The 19,194-nt window shown below is 52.4% G+C and overlaps 7 protein-coding genes across 7 annotated transcripts; 4 read left to right on the forward strand and 3 right to left on the reverse strand.

Moving 5' to 3' along the window:
* Positions 1 to 604: 604 nt before the first annotated feature.
* luA (3-isopropylmalate dehydratase LEU1) lies at positions 605 to 3,372 on the reverse strand. The gene is made up of 2 exons (XM_024834579.1): positions 3,056 to 3,372; positions 605 to 2,983 (listed from the first exon to the last, which is right to left on the reverse strand). The coding sequence occupies exons 1-2, from the start codon at positions 3,260 to 3,262 to the stop codon at positions 869 to 871; spliced, it is 2,322 nt and encodes a 773-aa protein (XP_024690050.1). The 5' UTR covers positions 3,263 to 3,372; the 3' UTR covers positions 605 to 868.
* A 422-nt stretch (positions 3,373 to 3,794) lies between these two features.
* On the reverse strand, positions 3,795 to 5,062 carry P168DRAFT_329421 (aldo/keto reductase; the record flags this gene model as incomplete). Its single annotated transcript, XM_024841470.1, has 1 exon — positions 3,795 to 5,062. The coding sequence occupies one exon, from the start codon at positions 5,060 to 5,062 to the stop codon at positions 3,923 to 3,925; it is 1,140 nt and encodes a 379-aa protein (XP_024690051.1). The 3' UTR covers positions 3,795 to 3,922.
* A 1,006-nt stretch (positions 5,063 to 6,068) lies between these two features.
* Positions 6,069 to 7,778, reverse strand: P168DRAFT_312602 (UDP-N-acetylglucosamine--dolichyl-phosphate N-acetylglucosaminephosphotransferase). The gene is made up of 3 exons (XM_024839583.1): positions 7,462 to 7,778; positions 7,191 to 7,371; positions 6,069 to 7,129 (listed from the first exon to the last, which is right to left on the reverse strand). The coding sequence occupies exons 1-3, from the start codon at positions 7,704 to 7,706 to the stop codon at positions 6,149 to 6,151; spliced, it is 1,407 nt and encodes a 468-aa protein (XP_024690052.1). The 5' UTR covers positions 7,707 to 7,778; the 3' UTR covers positions 6,069 to 6,148.
* Positions 7,779 to 8,115: 337 nt separating this feature from the next.
* On the forward strand, positions 8,116 to 9,693 carry P168DRAFT_257983 (putative nuclear pore protein (SEH1)). The gene is made up of 3 exons (XM_024834580.1): positions 8,116 to 8,352; positions 8,412 to 9,252; positions 9,321 to 9,693. Exons 1-3 carry the CDS (start codon positions 8,167 to 8,169, stop codon positions 9,419 to 9,421), a joined length of 1,128 nt encoding a protein of 375 aa, XP_024690053.1. The 5' UTR covers positions 8,116 to 8,166; the 3' UTR covers positions 9,422 to 9,693.
* A 148-nt stretch (positions 9,694 to 9,841) lies between these two features.
* Positions 9,842 to 11,465, forward strand: P168DRAFT_329424 (putative proline permease; the record flags this gene model as incomplete). The annotated part of the gene is made up of 2 exons (XM_024841471.1): positions 9,842 to 10,806; positions 10,873 to 11,465. Exons 1-2 carry the CDS (start codon positions 10,020 to 10,022, stop codon positions 11,463 to 11,465), a joined length of 1,380 nt encoding a protein of 459 aa, XP_024690054.1. The 5' UTR covers positions 9,842 to 10,019.
* Positions 11,466 to 13,315: 1,850 nt separating this feature from the next.
* On the forward strand, positions 13,316 to 14,062 carry P168DRAFT_49436 (uncharacterized protein). Its single transcript, XM_024841973.1, has 2 exons — positions 13,316 to 13,742; positions 13,947 to 14,062. Exon 1 carries the CDS (start codon positions 13,413 to 13,415, stop codon positions 13,701 to 13,703), a length of 291 nt encoding a protein of 96 aa, XP_024690055.1. The 5' UTR covers positions 13,316 to 13,412; the 3' UTR covers positions 13,704 to 13,742; positions 13,947 to 14,062.
* Positions 14,063 to 14,829: 767 nt separating this feature from the next.
* P168DRAFT_299065 (putative PHD finger and SET domain protein) lies at positions 14,830 to 18,437 on the forward strand (the record flags this gene model as incomplete). Its single annotated transcript, XM_024838308.1, has 4 exons — positions 14,830 to 15,003; positions 15,034 to 15,945; positions 15,976 to 17,445; positions 18,399 to 18,437. 4 exons carry the CDS (start codon positions 14,830 to 14,832, stop codon positions 18,435 to 18,437), a joined length of 2,595 nt encoding a protein of 864 aa, XP_024690056.1.
* Positions 18,438 to 19,194: the final 757 nt, after the last annotated feature.

The following is a 19,194-nucleotide window of genomic DNA, read 5'->3' on the forward strand; positions in this document are numbered from 1 at the left end:
GAATCCCCCTGTACATTAGCCCACGATCCATATCCATGACACCCACTTCATGCGCACCCACACGATGGATCTATTCTACATGTTGATTGATTTATTGATTGTTTACTGCACGAATCGGATGTCATTACGCTCTTTTATCTGATTGATTGATTGATTGATTGATTGATTGATTGATTGATTGTCTACGGAACCTGGTACGCTCTTTTCATTATTATCGCTGGTTGGATGAGTTGGAATGGAACTGAACGAAGCAATGGAGTGATCAGAAAAGAGCTATTTCGTTATTATAGTTGTTTTTTATTCTTTAATGGGTGGTCAGCTTTTGAATGTCTAATTTGCCTTGTTTATTTTTATTTTATTTTTTGGTTCTCTGAGAGATGTTATCATGATTTTATATCTTGTCTATTTGGTTGAGGACTTGGTTAGTTAGTTTCTCTTTTCTTTTCTTTAATGGAGATCTGTCTAGGGTGTGCCGTTTTCAAAATTAAATAACATGATATGAATGATAACCTTTGGTAGAGATCAGATCATTCAATCTATGTAGGACGATAGATGTCGCGAATTTGATATCGATACAAATTTTAGCATTAAATAATTGTCATTTCGAGCCCTCAGGTATATGGCAACTAAGGAAGGTTTATGCGAAAATAAAAAAAGTAATAACCAAGGTTTAAACCCGGAACCATCCCAATGCGTCCTCGTTTATGAGATGCAGTAAAAACAAGACTGACTATCATCCGTGTCTAATCCTGAAGCTAACCCAAAACGAGTAGGAAAGAAAAAAGAGTTAAAGGGGAAAAAAAACATAAAGAAATAAATCAAGAACTACAGCATGGCGGTCGTATCAGTGGAGTGAGTATCCAGTTGTTTACCACTCCAGAGGCTCGTCCTTGACGTCTCCGCGGTTGGTCTTGGGGACAGGAGCAGCCTGGACCATGTTTGCGCCGCCGCGGGTGCCACGCTTGAGGTAGGCCGAGCCGTCGAGCCAGGGGGTCTCGAGGGTGCGCTGGATCTCGAAGGAGCGGATCTTGCTCTCCATCTGGAGGGTGAGGCCGATGTCGTCGAGGCCGTTGACGAGGCAGTGCTTGCGGAAGACCTCGACGTCGAAGGAGGCGAGCTTGGTGCCCTGGGCGTCCTTGATCTCCTGGTTGACGAGGTCGACTTCGATTTCGCGGCCGGCGCGGGCTTCGTCGGCGATGGAGCGCAGGACGGCCTCGTCGGGGATGACGATGGGCAGCATGCCGTTCTTGAAGGTGTTGTTGAAGAAGATGTCTGCGAAGGAGGGCGCGATGATGCACTTGATGCCGAAGTCGAGGAGGGCCCAGGGGGCGTGCTCGCGCGAGCTGCCGCAGCCGAAGTTGGGGCCTGTGACGACGAGGATCTTCGAGTCGCGGTAGACGCCTTGGTTGAGGATGAAGTCGGGGTCTTCGGCGCCGTCCTTGTAGCGGAGTTCGTAGAAGAGGGCGCTGCCGAGACCGGTGCGCTTGATGGTCTTGAGGAATTGCTTGGGGATGATGGCGTCGGTGTCGACGTTGGAGCGGTCCATGGGGGCGGCGATGCCCTTGAGGACGGTGAACTTGGGCAGTCCGGCGCTGGTGCCGGCGGGGGCGCCGGTGGTGTTGGTGTGGGGCTCGTTGTCGGCGGGCTGGTCCAGGACGCGGTCCAGCTCGTCTTCGGTTTCGACGTCCTCGGTTTCGGGCTGGACGTCGAACTTGGGTTCGACCTTGGCCAGGACGGGGCTGGTGGAGATGTGCTCGCGGACGTCGGCAAGCTTGCCGACGATGGCGGCCGTCGCGGCCATGGCGGGGGACATCAGGTGGGTACGACCTCCGGCACCTTGGCGGCCTTCGAAGTTGCGGTTGGAGGTACTGGCGCAGCGCTCCTGCGGCGAGAGGATGTCGGGGTTCATACCCAGACACATGGAGCAGCCAGCCTCTCTCCACTCGAATCCGGAGTCGACGAAGATCTTGTCGAGGCCCTCGGACTCGGCCTGCTGCTTGACCAGGCCGGAACCAGGGACGATCATAGCGCGCTTGATGTTGGCGGCGATCTTCTTGCCCTTGACGACCTTGGAGGCGGCGCGCAGATCTTCAATACGGGCGTTGGTGCAGGACCCGATGAAAACCTTGTCAACCTGGATATCCTTCATGGGCGTGCCGGCCGTCAGACCCATGTACTCGAGGGCGCGCTTGCAGGCGAGCTTGCGGTTCTCGTCCTCGAAGTCGTCGGGACCGGGAACCACGCCAGCGATGGGGATGACATCCTGAGGGGAGGTACCCCAGGAGATGGTAGGGATGATGTCTTCACCCTTGAGCAGAACGTTGGTGTCGTAGTGAGCACCTTCGTCAGATGCCAGGCTGTTCCAGTGGTTGACAGCCTTCTTCCACTCCGCGCTGTCGACCTTGGGGGCCAGGGGGCGGCCCTTAAGGTACTCGAAGGTGATCTCATCCGGTGCGATCATGCCAGCACGCGCACCCGCCTCGATAGACATATTGCACATGGACATCCGGGCTTCCATGCTGAGGCCGCGGATGACAGAGCCGCAGAACTCAATCACGGCTCCCGTGCCACCCGCAGTTCCAATCACACCGATGATGTGCAGGACGACATCCTTGCTAGTGACACCGGCGGGCAGTTCACCGTCGACCTGGATGCGCATGTTCTTGCTTCGGCGGGTGATCAGGGTCTGGGTCGCGAGGACGTGCTCGACCTCACTGGTACCGATGCCGAAGGCCAGGGAACCGAAAGCACCATGGGTCGAGGTGTGGCTGTCACCGCACACGACCGTCGTTCCGGGCAGGGTGAAACCCTGCTCGGGGCCGATGATGTGGACGATACCCTGGCGCTTATCGCCCATTCCAAAGTATGTGAGACCGAAATCCTTCACGTTCTCCTCGAGGGTGGCGCATTGGAGGCGGGAGTCGTTCTCTTCGATGAACTCGTTGACATTCTTGAAGTTTTTCCTGGAGGAGGTGGGGATGTTCTGTAGCATGTCAGAATTGCTCTTATAGAAGATTTCTCTTAGAAGAAAGAAAAGATTGTGTTTGATACGTACGTGATCAACGGTGACCAAAGTGCAGTCCGGCCGGCGGACCTTGCGACTGGCGTTCTTGAGACCCTCGAAGGCTTGCGGGGAGGTCACTTCGTGAACCAGATGTCTATCAATGTACAGCAAGATGGTGCCATCTTCCTGCTCGTTGACAATGTGGTGCTCCAGGACCTTGTCATACAAGGTCTTGGGCTTCTTATCGGCGCCAGGCATGAGGGGCAGAGAAAATGAGTCAGGTAAGGTTATAGAGATATTGCGTGGATGTTAACGAGAGCGGTATGAATGACAGGATACTCCAGATACGTGAGAGGAGTCGACTGCGTTCTCCAGGCGTGCAACTAGAAAGTGATCTTGAGATGGATACGAAAGAGCACAAGAGCAACATTTTAACCGTCGCCCATAGGGCCGCGATGTCGCTGCGCGGCGCCCGAGGGGCTGGCCCGATCTCGGCTGGTCAGCCACCAATCGCTGGGTGGCGATTGGCCTGTCCCGCCCCCCCTTGGCAAGATTCCCGCCCGACATCGGCCGGCAGCGCGCTTAGTCCCGGAGCATGACTAACATTCGGGCCGTGATTGGGCCTGAGGCTCCACTTGGCAGGGAAAAGGCTTGATTTATACCTGAGAGCCTAAGGCTGTTAGGCTGCACACTTACGAGGCAGTTTCCCCATAGCACTATTTAAGGGCCGTCTGTGCGGGTGCTTGATTTATAGTGGTCACGTGGCTGGTTTACTCTACCTGTTCTATATCGAGTTTAGATGATTGGCAGGGCTACCGGCTACCTGTGGCCTTGCTATGTGACTACGTTGGACACTTTCGTTGGAATTATTAATATTTGAAAACACAGAAAAATAGCTAGGTACAGTCATGATCAGTCTTATGGTGTCCGCGGGAATGAAAGCTGGGCACTGGCAGCCATAAGCCAACACGTGGTATGTCCGGCCACTTTGGGGTTCTCGCCGATGAAGTTACTCGGGAATCCCACATCGAACGGCTTAACGCTCTCCAGGAAGGTGATTTGCTCGGGGGTCAATTTGAGGGACAGTCCGAGGATGTTGTCCTGGAGGTGTTCGACCTTCCGGCCACCCACCAGGGGGTAGACATTGGGGGCCTTGTGCATCACGTAGGCCAGGGCCACAGCGGTCACGGATTCGATGCCATGTTCCTCAGCCACCTTCAACAGAGCTTCACTCATGCGGACTTCATCCTCAGTCTGATCCGTCCCGAAAGCCATGCGTAACCCCTCGCCCTGCTTCTTTCGTTCCTCCAGGGCTTTCTTCGACTGGAACTTGCCACCGCCCAGGACGCTCCAGGGGGCCAGAGCCATCCCGAAATGACGCGCCATGGGGATAATATCGCGTTCGAAATCCCGCTGCATAACGTTCCATCGGCCCTGGTAAATGCTGAAGGGTGTCTTCCCGTGGTCCCGCGCGTAGGTGTTGGCGGCGCTGACGACCCACGCGGGGGTATCCGAGATCCCAAGGTACATCACCTTGCCCTGTTGCACCAGAATGTGCAGGCTATCCATGATCTCCTCGATGGAGGTCGTGTAATCCCACCAGTGGAGGTACAGGATGTCGATGTAGTCGGTCTGCAGCTTTCGGAGCGAGTCGCGCACGCTCACGTGCATGCTGCGGCGGTGGTTCCCACCGTGGTTGGGGGTCTTGCCCTTGCCCAGGGCGTGATACCGGTAGTCGGTGGTGAACTTGGTCGCCAGCACGATCTGGTCGCGGTTCTTCCGGGCGGTCATCCATTCGCCAAGCCATTCCTCGGATTGCTCGTCTTGATAGTTGTTGGATGTGTCGATGAAGTTCCCGCCCGCTTCGAAGTAGGCATCCAGTAATTTGAAGGAGGACTCCTTGTTCATCGATCCCATTCCTTCCGACCATGCGTCTCCGATGGACATCGCGCCCAGCTGCAATGGAGATACCCGGATCCCCGCCGTCGAGGAGAGGATGCGGTAGCGACCGAGCTCGGTGGGCGGCTCGGGGGCGGGTGCAAACATACTAGTGGACATCTTGAAAACTGCTTGCGGTTGAAGGAGTTGTTTTTGGATTGAACTGTCAGCTGAAAAGGTAAGAATGAGTTGGGGCTTGAATTAATCGATCAAACTGGAGTATCCTTTTGCTGCTGTTCAGTTCGAATACCCCAGACATGGTCCCAGCTCTCTCCTTATATATGCTTCCCTCTTCGGAGCTCCCCAAACGCCGCGTAACTCCGACGGCATACCGCTTTATCTCCATCAATGACTATGAATTGAACAGCACTTGAACCATAGTAGAATCCTTGGGTGTCCCAAATCCAGGACGCGGGGAGAAACACCACCCGGGGTTAAAGACGGAGTTAGAGTCGAGTGGATCGTAAGCGGGTCCGCTCCCTCTGGCAAGTCCCCACGCAGTAAGTAGGCAGTAGGCACTAGGCAGTGACTAGTGGCTTTTGTCCCCTCTTTCTCAAGTTTCTAGGAAGAACAAAGTGAAACAGGTGCGGTAGCTAAGCAACAACAGCAGATATTATGGAATCTCCGCTCTTGGCGTTGGTGCAACCGTATTGCCGCTTGGACGGGCCAAGCAGATCAACCAGGGTCAGCGGACGGAGATAAGGCGGGAATGACCGTTCTATCGAGGTGCTGACTAGCTGAGTGCTTCCAACCAGGCTTCTTTGCTGTTGCTGTTGATAAGCACGGATCAGCTGGTCTGTTGACCAGGAAAAGGGCGCAGTTGAACATCCATCCCTGCTCAAATAGTGGGAATTGATTATTAAAACGACCTAGTATCTCTTAAATCCCCCATGAAGCTAGTCTGTACCAATACATGTTGGCGTCAACGGTTGGCTCCCAAAGGATGTAGGCATAACACTGAGCCACGTTCTCAATTAGAGGGTTTATTCGTCGCTGCCTATCTTTGACAGAAACCCATCGGTGTGCTTGTCAACCAAATGTATTGTGGTATATTCTATGGCTTGCTATTGGTGTGACCGTGTCCTTGTATCTGCTTCCATGCAAGTCCCTACACTGCTGACTGCGAAATAGTCCACCTTTTCGGTCTGTTGCCTTGAAAATCTAAGCAGATAAGTATAGGAGAAGTTGAATAAATTCTAACTCAAGCTAAACTCCAAAATCAAATGCCCGATTATCGTCTCGGAACACCACGAGCGCCAGACGATGGCGTATGAAAAGACCAATGAACCCGCAAACAATCTGAACAACAACCATATGGAACGCAAGCCGGTTTTCCCTCATGGGACCCATCCACACGAGCCACAGGTTCAGGATCGTGAGGTTGGTCGATTCCACAATCTGGCCCTCGTCGTTTCTCGTGATGCGCATCAGCCGTAACCGGTGTAGAAGCTCCAAGGCCGCTGCGATCAACGGAGAAGGCGGGACGGTCCATTCCGTCACGGACGCATCCAACAACCCAGTCATTGAATTGAACTTGGGCAACCGGTGCCGAGGACAAGGTATCAGCTTGAACAGTTGAGGGGTCGAGTAGACGAAATTGAAAATTTGTGGGATGAAGAGGAGAAGTAGTGTCTTGCTGAAATGGCCGAGGATGCCGACGACGGCAAACACCATCCCGGCGAAGTAGCAGTACGTGTCCCCGACAAACACTTTGGAGGGATACCAATTGTGGTAGAGAAGGGCGTATGATACTCCGACAAACGGGAGGAGAAAATAAAGCGAGAACAGATGCGAGTCTGTGGCCGGATGCGGGAACGGAGTGATTGGTGCAAGATACAGCAGGTCGTTGGCGATCAACAATACTGCAATGACCAAGGACTGGGCTACTTCAACCCCATTGATTCCCGCCAGCATATTGATGGAATTGGGGCAGAAGATAGCCACTGCCGCCATGTACATATAGTACAGCCATCCGAGGTCGACAACGGCGCCCAAGTAGGGCTGCAATGGGACCGGTACGACAACGTGGGTGACACCGAAATCCACGAAATAAACGATCAGCATTGGAATCGCTCCGAATGCAGGAATAAGAACTTTGTGTCTCCATCGGATGTCCAGAAGGTCATCACCAATGCCGAGGATGGTAATGCACTGTAGGGAAAGGACACCGGACATATAGGACGCCAGCTGCGATCATCAGCACTTGCCCACTCTAACGACCGGTCAGAAGGAGAGGTCCATAACAAACCTTTCCATGAGGAAATCGATGGAGCATCCGGCCAGTCTCGACATGTTGGACCTCGACGACGACATCTCGATTGCCTCCGCCGGAGGTAGCCGCGACAATGTCTTTGTAGAAAGCAAATGGGATAAAAGATATGATCGCTAGAAGATATACAATGGCACAAACCGCCCCCATTGTCTCTGGTCTGAGGAATCATAATCATTAGTCATCGATACGTCGATTCTTATGTGATATGGCTCCAACACGAGAATATAGAAAGGATCGCTGTCCATACATTTCAGGTCTTCTTGGCTTGGCCATATCCCTTCCCTTCAGCCCGGCTTTCATGAAAACCGGACCCAACCATCTGATCATGCTGAAAGTCACAGCATATGCAATTCCACTAAAGGCAGCGGATGCCACCAGAGGCGCGCCGTCATCTTGAAAAGCGTTGGCGAGTATGGCAATGCAGATCCCCGTGAGGATTAAGAGACGCCAAATCTCCCCATTGGAGAGAGAACCTGACTGTGTTGAATTCATCACGAGCTTAGACGCTCCACCTTACCACATAGACTTCTGTTGGATTGGTCTTCCATCAATACATCATTTATCATCGCACCTCTGTAAAAGGCCAGATCTATCAGGGAAAAGGGCAATATAATGCCGTTCTGCCGAACAGACCTGACCGCCGGATCAGGCGGTAAGTAAACTGCAAACGGCGCCCAAGGCACCGACGTCAACAGTCTCCCTAGAGCGGAATAGCGTGGGTACAGTATTATGTAATCTTCACTAGCCAGGCGCATTAATGCGCGGCGCGCTTCACATGTAAAGGAATACATATTGATCTTCACGCATGATCAGGAGCCATAACAATCGATTCTGGATCATTCGTGGCTAGTAAGCTCGGAACTACGTGTCTCGTTGCCCAGCAGATGCCATAGATGCACAGCTAAGACTGGTCGCGGGAAATCGTTGGTTGGAAACACCCAGGCGGCTCGGAATGGCGTCTGGGTTCGCCGATTTCGATGCCGGTCATCGCGACTTGGTACTGGTTACAAAGTTCAATTTCTATGGAAATCGCATTGTCACGGCTTCTTCGGACCACCGGATGAAGGTGTGGGATCAGAAGGATGGCCAATGGCAGCTGACTGATACATGGCGTGCTCATGATGCTGAGATTCGCGATGTGAGCAGAGAGGCCTTTTCCACTAGTGTTGTTCTTCGTTCTGATCTAACTTCCACTAGGCAGCATGGAATGGGCCATTTACGGGACAGCATATTGGCACTGTAGGTGAAGACATGAAATGCAAGATATGGCAAGAAGATGTCACGCAACCCCCACACTCGGGCAGGCGTTTCAGGTCCATCTTCCGGATGACAGCCCCACAGCGGCATCCATTTGTTTCAATTGACTTTCGAAACATCGACCTGGAGACCTGGCTTGCTGTCATTACGCGAGATGGCTATTTGATTGTCATGGAGCCCGTCAGTCCGGATACTCTTGCAGACTGGCAGCCTCTTGACGAGTTTCGCGTGTGCAGTACGCCTCAGAGAGGAGAGGAAACAAGCTTCAAGGTACAATTCCACCATGATCCGACTGATATGACACACTCGGTGCTGCCTTCTTGGGATCGCAAGAGTCTGTCTCTTGTGGTGGCAGCCATGGATAGTGTGAAGGTGTACCGCACCGATGCCAATCGTCGCTTCTATCACGCCATAGAGCTGAGTGGTCATGGTGGTCTTGTACGAGAAATCTCTTGGGCCAACGGGTCGGTCCGGGGGTATGATCTCATTGCCAGTGGATGCAAGGATGGTTTCGTTCGAATCTTTGAAGTGTATACTTCGATATCGAGCAGTGGGTCTCAAAATGCGAATAATGACAAGCCCGCGCAGCCTGCTGCGCAATCACCATCGATTCGTGCAACAACGCAATCAGGGATTGGTTCGGCACTGGCTAGTCGCGCACCGATGTCTATGTCTAGTCGCCCCACGGGCGGGGATTCGCAGTTCAAGCATCTATCAAAACTTGTGGCTTGTATCGATAGTAAGCATTTGGATGTGTGGCAAGTCGGATTCTCGTATGCCGGTAAGTCTTGATATGACCCTATATAACGGAAAGCAAGGAATGATCAACCGTCCTAATACTTTCAATAGGTGACTGTCTCATCTCATCCGGTGACGATGGTGTTGTGCGATTTTGGAAGAAATCGCTGTCTGGTGAATGGCTCGAGTATGCCGAGACTGACATGGCTTAAAATGTGGCGCCCAACCTTGAAAATACTTTCAATGGGACGATAATCGGCAGTCGGCAAATTATGCCTTTCCCGACTTACATGGTTTATGGTGTTAGTGTCTTACAACAGGGATCCGTTGTTTTTTTATTTACTCTCTAGGTATTCTTACCTATGGGCGTTGTCACAGTTGCCTATGACGGGTATGGGTCTATCTCGTTGTTTTGTTTGGTAGACATTGATTGATACCCATTCCTGCTTGTTATATCTACTTAACTTAACCCTCAAGATTTGCCTGTTTTGTTTTGGCCTTTAGACGCCGGAAATGATTGCCTTTTTACTGCCTCGGTTTTCCTTCTGATCCTTCTTTCCTCCTTCTTCTCTCGCCTTTCGGTCTCATTGCTACAGTAAAGGAAGGACTACCTCACATCATCGCCTGTGCACCACATCCTTACTGAGGAAGTAGCGACAATCTCGTGCTGTTTTTGAACACCAAATAGCTGTTTTCTACACAAGCTATGATTCCCACCCGCTTAACCTCCTGTTATATGGTGTTATACCCTCCCTAGTCTCCCCGCATTCTTATGGACTCCTTGGACACTATTATCCTTAAGTTTCTATCATGATTGTCGGCCCTACCCTCGGAACCGGCCTGTTTATTGGGTCTGGTCCAGGTCTGGCGGCCGGGGGTCCGCTCTCCCTCCTTATATCCTACATATTCATATCTGTCCTGGTGTACTGTTTGACAACGGCCATTGCCGAAGTCGCGGCGCATATGCCCGCTGACGATGGCACTGCGGTAACGCACACATACCAATATGGATGGAGCCATCTGGGATTTGCACTAGGATACCTTCGCTGGTACTCCTTTGCCTTGATGGTCCCCTTTGAAATCACTAACGCAATGGTCAACATCGGTCTATGGGATCCCGGCGCCCAGGTCGCCTTGCGTGTGGCCATCGTCTGTCTTGTCATATCGGGTTTCAATCTACTTCCCGAGAGGCTGTTTAAAAGATCCGAGGTCATGTTCACTGGGTTGAAGCTGTTCACGACAGTGGGGCTTGTGATTTTGTCGCTTGTGTTGGCCAGCATCCCTGGATCATCCGCCGGAGGATTCCACTATTGGCGCGACCCCGGCGCGATGCACGCATATACTACTGGTGGCTCTCTGGGTCGGTTTCTGGGCCTCGTCCAGTGTCTCGTCTACAGCACCGTGTCTTTCATATTCACCCCGGAACTGATCGTCCAGAGAGCTGAGCAAGAAGTATCCGAATCAAGATCCAACATCCTCCGTTCATCCACGACAACCAGCGTGATCCACTCCTTGCTCTACACCCTCAGCGTGCTGGCCATCGGCGTGATGAGCCCCTACGACGAACCACGCTTAACGAATAATGGTCTCGGCGCGGGTACGTCACCGTACATTATCGGTGTAGGAAGGATCGGTACCCCAGCATTGTCTATGATAGCAACAGGGTTGATATTCCTATCATCGGTGGCTTCTGGACGCTCGTTTCTGTACCTTTCTTCACGAACGCTGTGTTCGCTGGCCGAGGCAGGACATGCACCTACGGTTTTCAAAGCTCGAGCTAGCTGGGGGGTGCCGTATGTGTCGATTGCCGCGTCTGCGGCGTTTTCAACTCTCGCCTTCCTGTCTGCAGGAGAGCCCAGCTCTCTTGTCTATAATTGGCTCATGTTTTTCATAACGACTTCCGGTTATATCTCGTGGATGTCCTGGTGTATCGTCTACCTCTTGTTCCGGCGGTCCACCAAAGCGCAAGGATTTACATCGGTTCACCAGTCCTGGATCCAACCCTACGGGACTTACTTTGGGATGGTCGTCTGCTCGGTGTTGTCTCTCGCCAATACACTCACCATCGCCGCGCCGTGTCCCCTGCCCACGACAGATTCCATCCCTGCCTACATGGGGCTCGCTGTTTTCGTCCTTCTTTATTCGGGACATTTCCTGAATGCTACCGTCACAGGGCGAGTTTTTCGGCGGAGAGGGAATGTTGTTGATATTGAGAAGCGGGCTGATGCGACTGATCGGAGTGAGACAAGGCCGTGAGGCAGTCGACGATTGGGTGAGTGTCGAGGCAGACATCAGGTCTGGGGATCAGTTACCGGCGTGTCGGGTGGTCCCAAAGCAGCCGCTGCATATACACATTGTGTCTCTTCTTATCCTAATGAACGTGCTCCTAATCAACACGCGGTTCTCTACAGTAATTCTTTACTATATAGGTTTATAGACCTAATGTAGCGCGGGTCTATCTATATAGATCACAGTATTCTCGCTCTAAAGGCCAGAGACAGCGCCAATCAAGATAGACACCGTTCCTCTGAGAAAAGGATTGAAAGAACAGCAGAAACAGAAAATCAAGTGATATCCGACGTTCAATGTTACGTCGACAATGTTCTGCTGGTCCGACCATGGGATATGCCTCAGGCAAAGGGCCCAAACTATTCGACTAGTACGTATTTTTCCCCATTTGCCACGTACGGAAATCTATCAGCCCCTAACTTGGGACCTTTTTGGGCACTAGTTAGCTAGTAAAAAAAGGACCTTTAAACCCGTGGGAAACCCCCGTCGAAAAATAACAGAATAAATAAATAACGTTGGGGGAAAATGGAAAGTATTAGCCTGTTGTAATTAAATTAATATATAGGACGAGCGAAGAACCCTGACGGATGGATGTTTCCACTTTCTATCCGGTCGATTGCCTGTCTTCCCTCCCCCTCCGACGACTACAGGCAGGGTTTGCGTTTTTGCCATCGCTTGCTGTTGGGTCGGTCAGTCTTTTGGTCGGTCAGTGTCTTTTGCTTTGACCGGAATGGCAATCTGTAGTATGGACTGAAGGCCAGTCTGTGCTAATACTGATACCATCATTATTAGGCCTCCGCCTCGTCACTTTACTTTACCACTCACTTTCCCTACCCACTCACTCCCTCCCTCTTCTCCCCTCTGATTTTTCCCCTTCCCTTTTTTTCCGCCCCTAAGTTGACATTCTCTTCTTTCTTTTCTTCTCTGTCTTTTTCCCTTTCCCCTTCATGATCCGATTATACCCTATCCCAAATGAGATACAACCTTTGTCCGGTGACTGGGTTCTATTCGTTACTCCCCTGCCTCACCCCTCTTACCCACCTCCCTCACTTTCGCCCTACACTGGCAAACAAACATCTCACCATGTCTCCCCACTACCCTTCTCTCCTCGTCTTTCAGAGGAAGTTCCCAAGTTGTCATTCCTATCCTCTGTTTTGAGAATGATATGGCATTATTCAGATACCTGTTGAGATTGCTGTCTTCCCTCCATTGTCTTCAACTCCCATGGGCGGCGTACGGACGGGGTCTTTCTAATCCTCGGGTCTGATTTTTGCCTACTGCCATAGCAACACCGCTCCCTCTATTTCCCTACCTATTTTCCTACCCTTTACCATTGCCTTCATCTCTTCCTCTTTTTCAATTTCCCACCATACTGGTCAACCACGTTCTTAATGTCTGCTATCTGACCGCTACCCGCCCATCTGGGCCCACCCGACGTTGACCTGAAATACGGCCAGCGATCTCTTCCATTTTTGCTCAACTTGATCTGGCTCCTCTACTAATCACCATCACTTGATGTCTACTAATACTCCCCCTCTTCTTCATTCTTTTTTTTGCCACCCGTTGGGTCTTGGTCTTTCGACCTACTGTTCAGATGATTTGGAGCCCTGCTTCCTCCCCGTCAGGGTACATGCATGGTCCCTGTCGGTGTTACTGGCCTCGTGCAGGCGATTTGTTTCCCCTCTGCATAGTCCTGGGGATGACTACCAGAGGATCTAATCAACCCGAGACAAAACAGGCAGGGAGTTGGTTCTTGGTTGTGGTTTGGTATTCTCCTTTTTCAGGTGATCAGAACTCTCTGATCATCTACATCGGTTGATATGTCAGAGTCCATCCATCCCCACTCCCATCCTTCTTCATACTCACTCTCTCCCTCTATCTCTGTCAACCCATGGTTTCCTCGCTTGTGCTCACATGATGCCGCTATGCCTGAAATGGGGTCTTGGCACGGTCGCTGCCTGCTGGGGTCCTGGGGCATCAACCATGGCCGAAAACAGTCAAGCGTCCTTTTCTGGCACTAACCCAACCAGGCAATTTCTTTGTGTGTGCGGCCTGAGACTTGAGGCTTCCCCCGTTCGTTTCCGTCGAGGGAAGAAAAGGGAAAAAAATGAGGGAAAAATGAGAGAAAAAAAGTTCCCCGATCAGTATGATGGCTGCTGTTCCGGCCTGAGGTTGCTCATTCTCCCCCCCCCCCTTCGAGACTAACAATCGACTCCTTGACGACAGATTGCCTGTCTATCTCTAGTATGTCCCCTCTCCTTTGCCCCTCTCGTGTTTCTTCTGGAGATTCACTCTGGATTCCATCACCGAATCCAGATCGTGGTGGAAAAAATTAAACAATCATAATTAAAAGGGGGCGCGAGTTTCCATTCTTTCCCTTCCCTTCCCTTCCCCCCCTCCCTCCTCTCTGTCTTCCCCCATTTACTTACTGCTCCGGGAGCAAGCAAGAGCGGGTGGGAAAAAAAATTCCACGCTTTTCCTATTTCTCTCTGGGTCTGGGACGCGCCGCTTGAATGGACCATCCGTGGCTTTAGCCTCTCCTCTCTCTCTCTCTCTCTCTTCCTCTTCCTCTCTCTTGCTCTTGCTCTCGCTCACCCTCTCTTCTCTTCTTCTCTTCTCTTCTTCTCTTCTCTTCCTCTCCTTGCCATTTTATCTCCTCTTCTTACCCTTCACCCTTTTGGCTCCACCTCATCTTCCTTCATCTTTTAATACTCTCGCCTATCTTTGAATTGCCATCCTTTCTTCTTTAATTATCCTTCTCCCCTGATTGTCTTCTTCATTCCTCATTGCTTCGTCTTCGACCTCTCGACCGGTCCTCGAATCTCTACCATCGCCTGACCCTTCTCGACCTGTCCAGTCCGTCGTCCTCCATCGATCTCGCCAACTTCCATCCTCGGCCCTTCCTCCATGCGATTCGAGTCTCACCCGTCCCTTGACGTCCATCGACCTTCGACCCTTGATACACTTCTTTCCCCCGGTCGCACGCGCCACCGAGGTACAAGACTCTATTGAGGCATCAAGCGTCGCCTTTCTCGTTCGCAAACTCTGGTTTCGATACTCGTCGTGTCCTTGATTAGCAGGGGAAGACATTCTGGGATCGTTCTTCTTTCTTTTTTCTCGTCTTAGTTGCACGGTTATCCCCTACTGGCCATCTCTGTGCCCACCCCTTGTCGCTTATCCTCCGTGAGAGGCCCTATCCAGGATACGGTCGCCAGAAGCCGACGGTTGACATGCGTGTCGTGTTTGGAAGGTCATACTGAAAAGTCCCTCTTCTCCATACCTAGTCTGCGCTTTTATTTACCTTGCCTGAGAGGGGGTATCTCGTCAGATTATGACAGATACCTCCCCAGTCGCCATCACGCATCCAACCACGGAGCCTCGCCCGGTCACCGCCCCCTTGAACTCGCCTGCCCTCAACGGCGCCGTTTCGGACTCTGCCGCCCCTGAAGAGGAGCCGTATACCATCAAATGCATCTGCGCCTTCGAAGATGACGATGGAAATACGGTCTTTTGCGAAGGGTGTGAGACCTGGCAGCACATAGACTGCTACTACCCCGATCAGCGCGTGCCCGAGGTTCACAATTGCGTGGACTGCGAGCCCCGATTGGTGGACAGCCGGCGCGCCACTGAACGGCAACGGCGGCGTAGGGAGCAGAGCGACGGCGGTGACCGGAAAGCCAAACGCTCCGGGACCAAGAGTCACAAGAAGAAACCAAAAGATCTCGGGGATCAGGCCAATGGGTTCCACCACCGGTCGGAGTCGGGGACCCGCGATCCACCACCCGCGAAGAAGTCCAAGACGAACCATCGCCCCTCCGGGTCCGTCAGTTCCATGTCCGGCCTCCCCTCCCTCGCGCCCGACGGGCGCAAGCGGGGCGGGTCATCGATGAGTCCGATCAAACCCTCGGGTCCTTTGATCCCCCTGTATTCCAGTGAGTTCCTGCATCTCTATGATCGCGACCAGGGGTATTCGCACATGGATAGCAATCTCTTCGTCAACCTCCCTCTCGCTGCGGATCTGGCATCGTGGGTGACCAAGCCGGAGGCGCTGGCGAATGTGACCAACGGTCGGTCGGCGCAGGACATCTTCACTTGGTCGGACGCCGCCCTGGACCGGGGTCGCTGGCCCGAGTTGTCCATCGACTCGATCTCGGACCCTGGTCTCGAGGTCGATGGCCGACAACCCGCCTGGAAGATCCTCAAGACCCGGGATCCCGTGGGCAAAGATCAGATCGTAGGGGAGATCACCGGCAAGATCGGACTCCTGCGCGACTACTGTCTCGATCCCGGCAATCGTTGGCAGGAGCTGCGGCACCCCGAACCCTTTGTGTTCTTTCACCCACAGTTGCCGATCTACATCGATAGTCGGCACGAAGGGAGCACTCTCCGTTTTGTACGGCGCTCTTGTCGCCCCAATGTCACGATGAAGACCTATATTACGAACGAGGTAGAATACCATTTCTGTTTTGTCGCGAAGGAAGACATCCCACCCGGCTCCGAGATTACCGCCATGTGGTACCTAGATCCTCAGCTGTTTGAATCGACCAATGGCCTCGTCAAGCAGGAAACCAGTGAGTCGGCCCAGGACGCGGCCGCCATCTGCATCAGCAATGTGCTGGCCCATTTCGGCGGGTGCGCCTGCGTTCCGCCCCCCAACTGCCTGCTGTCGAGCGTGGATCGGCGGCGACATCCCAAGGCGCTGGACTCCAAGCCTGCCGGTACCAAACGGAAGAAGCCCAAGAGCAAATCCAACATCTCGCCCGCGGCCAGTAATAGTCGTGCCGGCAGTGAGATGACCAAGAATGCCGACGACGATGACCAGGCGGACAGTCGTTCGACGTCCGACTCGGTCCGCGGTCAAACGCACAGTCGCGATCTCACCCCCACGTTGCCCACGCAGGACGGCTCGGGCTTTGGCGAGTCGGAGCTGTCGGCACGAGAGAAGCGCAAGATCGCGGCCGCAGAGAAGAAGTTTCAACAGCTGGAGCAGAATCAACAAGCATCCCACAAGCGAAGGAAACGGGTCAGCGGGCCGTCCCTCCAAACGTCAACGACTCAGGAGGGCATGCGTGACCGTCAGTCCTATTCGCCGTCGTCCGGTCCGTCTCCCGGGTTGTTCTCATCCACACGTCATGGCTCCCCACGGAGAGCATCTGGCCCCAGCACTCCTTCCGGTCGCTATGGGGGGAGTCCTCAGCAGTATGTGGATTCGGCTATCCAGACCGAGGTGGATAGCCACGCAGGATTGCCCCCTACAACCCCCGCCTCGGCGCTGTCGACCCCTCGTCGGTCTAGTTTCGTTCCACTGACCCAACGACTGTTGAAACGATGCTATTCCGATCGCGTGCGCTTGGAGCAGGTTTGCCAACAGTCCCCTGTTTCCCCTAGTGCGCCGCTGGCCTCTCCATCTCCTCTCAGTCCCCATCACGTGCCGCCCACGGTTACCACCCCTAGCGCACGGGGGGACACCGATGTGGATATGAAGGATCTCGGCTCGTCCGCAGGGACGTCGTCCATTCGATCCGTTGGGCAGGGAGTGGACTCGTCGCCATTATCCGCGCGGAGTTCTACCAAGCCGTCAGCCCCTCCGCCCTGGCCATCGACCGCGGCTCATAACAGTCGAATACCTGGGAAGAATATGAGCAGCCTTGGTGCCAACCTACGGGTTTCTCTTCCCCCCCAAGCTGCTCCGTCCGTCCATTCCGCCAGCAGTCCAGGCTCCGCTACCGCTTCCACCGGCATGTCCCCGCCATCTACCCTTGACTCGTCACATCCTCATCCCACCACCCCTGGACCTGGCATCACGGCGCCCAGTCCGGTGAAGAAGAAGCTCAGCCTGGGTGATTACCTCATTCGGAGAGGGACACTATCAACCCCTACCTCGGAGAAAACCCAAGCCCAGGCCACGTCGACGCTTGCACAGCAGTCCCCGCCTGGTCAACCCTCGGTTGATCGCGATACACCCGCGGCCGGCCATGCTCCGCGTCCGGACGACAAGGCTCCTGTGTTAGGGGTGCCCAAGCCGGAGAATCCTCACTCACCGAACGTGGTGATGAAAGATGCCTCCAACCACGTATCGATCACGTGAGCGGGCTTTGGGGCGATCTGGCAGATCTATCTTCTGATATCTTCTATGTGAAACCAATCTTTCGTCCTTTTTGTTTTTTTATTTTTATTTTTATTTTTGTTTTTTATTCTCCATCTTGACTCTGTATTCGGTGGAATATGGCGTTCAACCGTGAGTTCGGGAACCGAATAGGTTCGAGAAAAGGCGTATATGGCGTGTGTGAAGGATGATGGGTTTACGAAAACACTCTAGGGTAAGAGTGTGCTAGGGTCTGTTTATTTTTTTGCCTCAAGGGTAGGCCTTGAGGTCTACCTCGTGCAGCATTCACTTCATGATTTGTCCTTATTAGCCTTTATTTTCTATTTCTTTTTTTTTTATTCACTTATTGTGAGGCTGATACATGCCGAGGCTTTAGCTTGTTTATTTTGGCAGGGTCGTAACCTGAGTATGAATGAGATAGTTAACTCGAATATGACGAGTAATGATCGCCAATTGTCTTTCCTTTCCTTGTTTGCTCATACCGTGTGTGGTCCACTGGAGAGCCTCATGAGGTCATTATGATCCGAGTATCTAGTCTAGCTACTAGCTACGGTTAGTTTGGGGAAGTGAAGTAGCGGTCAGTGTTACTAGTTACTGTCCGTCTGTCTGTCTGTCATCTGTCACGTGGACTCCGTATTGATAGACGCTTGATATTGTTCAGTTCAGGACCTGGGTGGATAAGATGATATGATGGTATAGTCTCGTCGCGATTTGTGTAGTAGTAGATGTAGTGGAAGAAAGGAAACATCTACTGCACTGATCGCATCCTACTGCATTCTGTATACGTATAGTAGACATGTCGCAGCGCCAGCCGCAATCTCAATCTCGATTGATGACCTATGACCTCCCTGCCTACATTAACTTATGCTCCGATCTGGGAACTATTAAGTGACGTGACGTGACGATCCATCCGTACAATTAAGACCAACAATCTCATCTTTGAACTCTGCTGGAAACCGTACAAAAAAGATATGACTGACTGGCTAGCTGGTCAGCTGTATCATGGGGTTTAGAATCTATCCTATGTATCTCTGGTGTTTTACTGTGATGACAGTTTACTGTGATTTACTCGTGGTTTGTAGTGTGTTGGATGATTCGTGTGGGGTCTTGCGGGTTTCTGTTTTCTGGTGGGATTCATTGTCTTCGCCAGTGAGTAAGTAGTATGGATATATGGGCTTAGTTGGTTTAGTTGGGTGGGAAGGTAATCATGGCTGTTTCTGGTGTACTAATGGTTTGTATGAACTTTGATGGGAGAAGGCTGGGAGAGGCTTGGTAGTAGAGAGAGAGAGAGACCTTGATGGTGTTGATAGCTTGGGTTCAGACTTTTGAGTGAAGGGATTTGTAAGATGTACGGATACTTGATGGGAAAGAAGTGGTGAGATAGGGAGTATTCGTTAGTAGATGGCTGGACTATGGATGGTATTTGGATTTATTATAGGTTGTCGCGGAGGGAGATTTGATCGTGGGGGATAGAATGAGGTGTGTTTTGTTGGACTGGGATGTTGTAAGTCGTTTGACTGTCCTTTCCCTTTGTGATAGTATTCGAGGAGGATATCTTAGACCAATGGGTTAGATTCAATCTGTTCATTT

This window comes from Aspergillus campestris (genome assembly GCF_002847485.1).
Source record: "Aspergillus campestris IBT 28561 chromosome Unknown P168scaffold_11, whole genome shotgun sequence".
In the NCBI taxonomy this organism is placed as follows: Eukaryota; Fungi; Ascomycota; class Eurotiomycetes; order Eurotiales; family Aspergillaceae; genus Aspergillus; species Aspergillus campestris.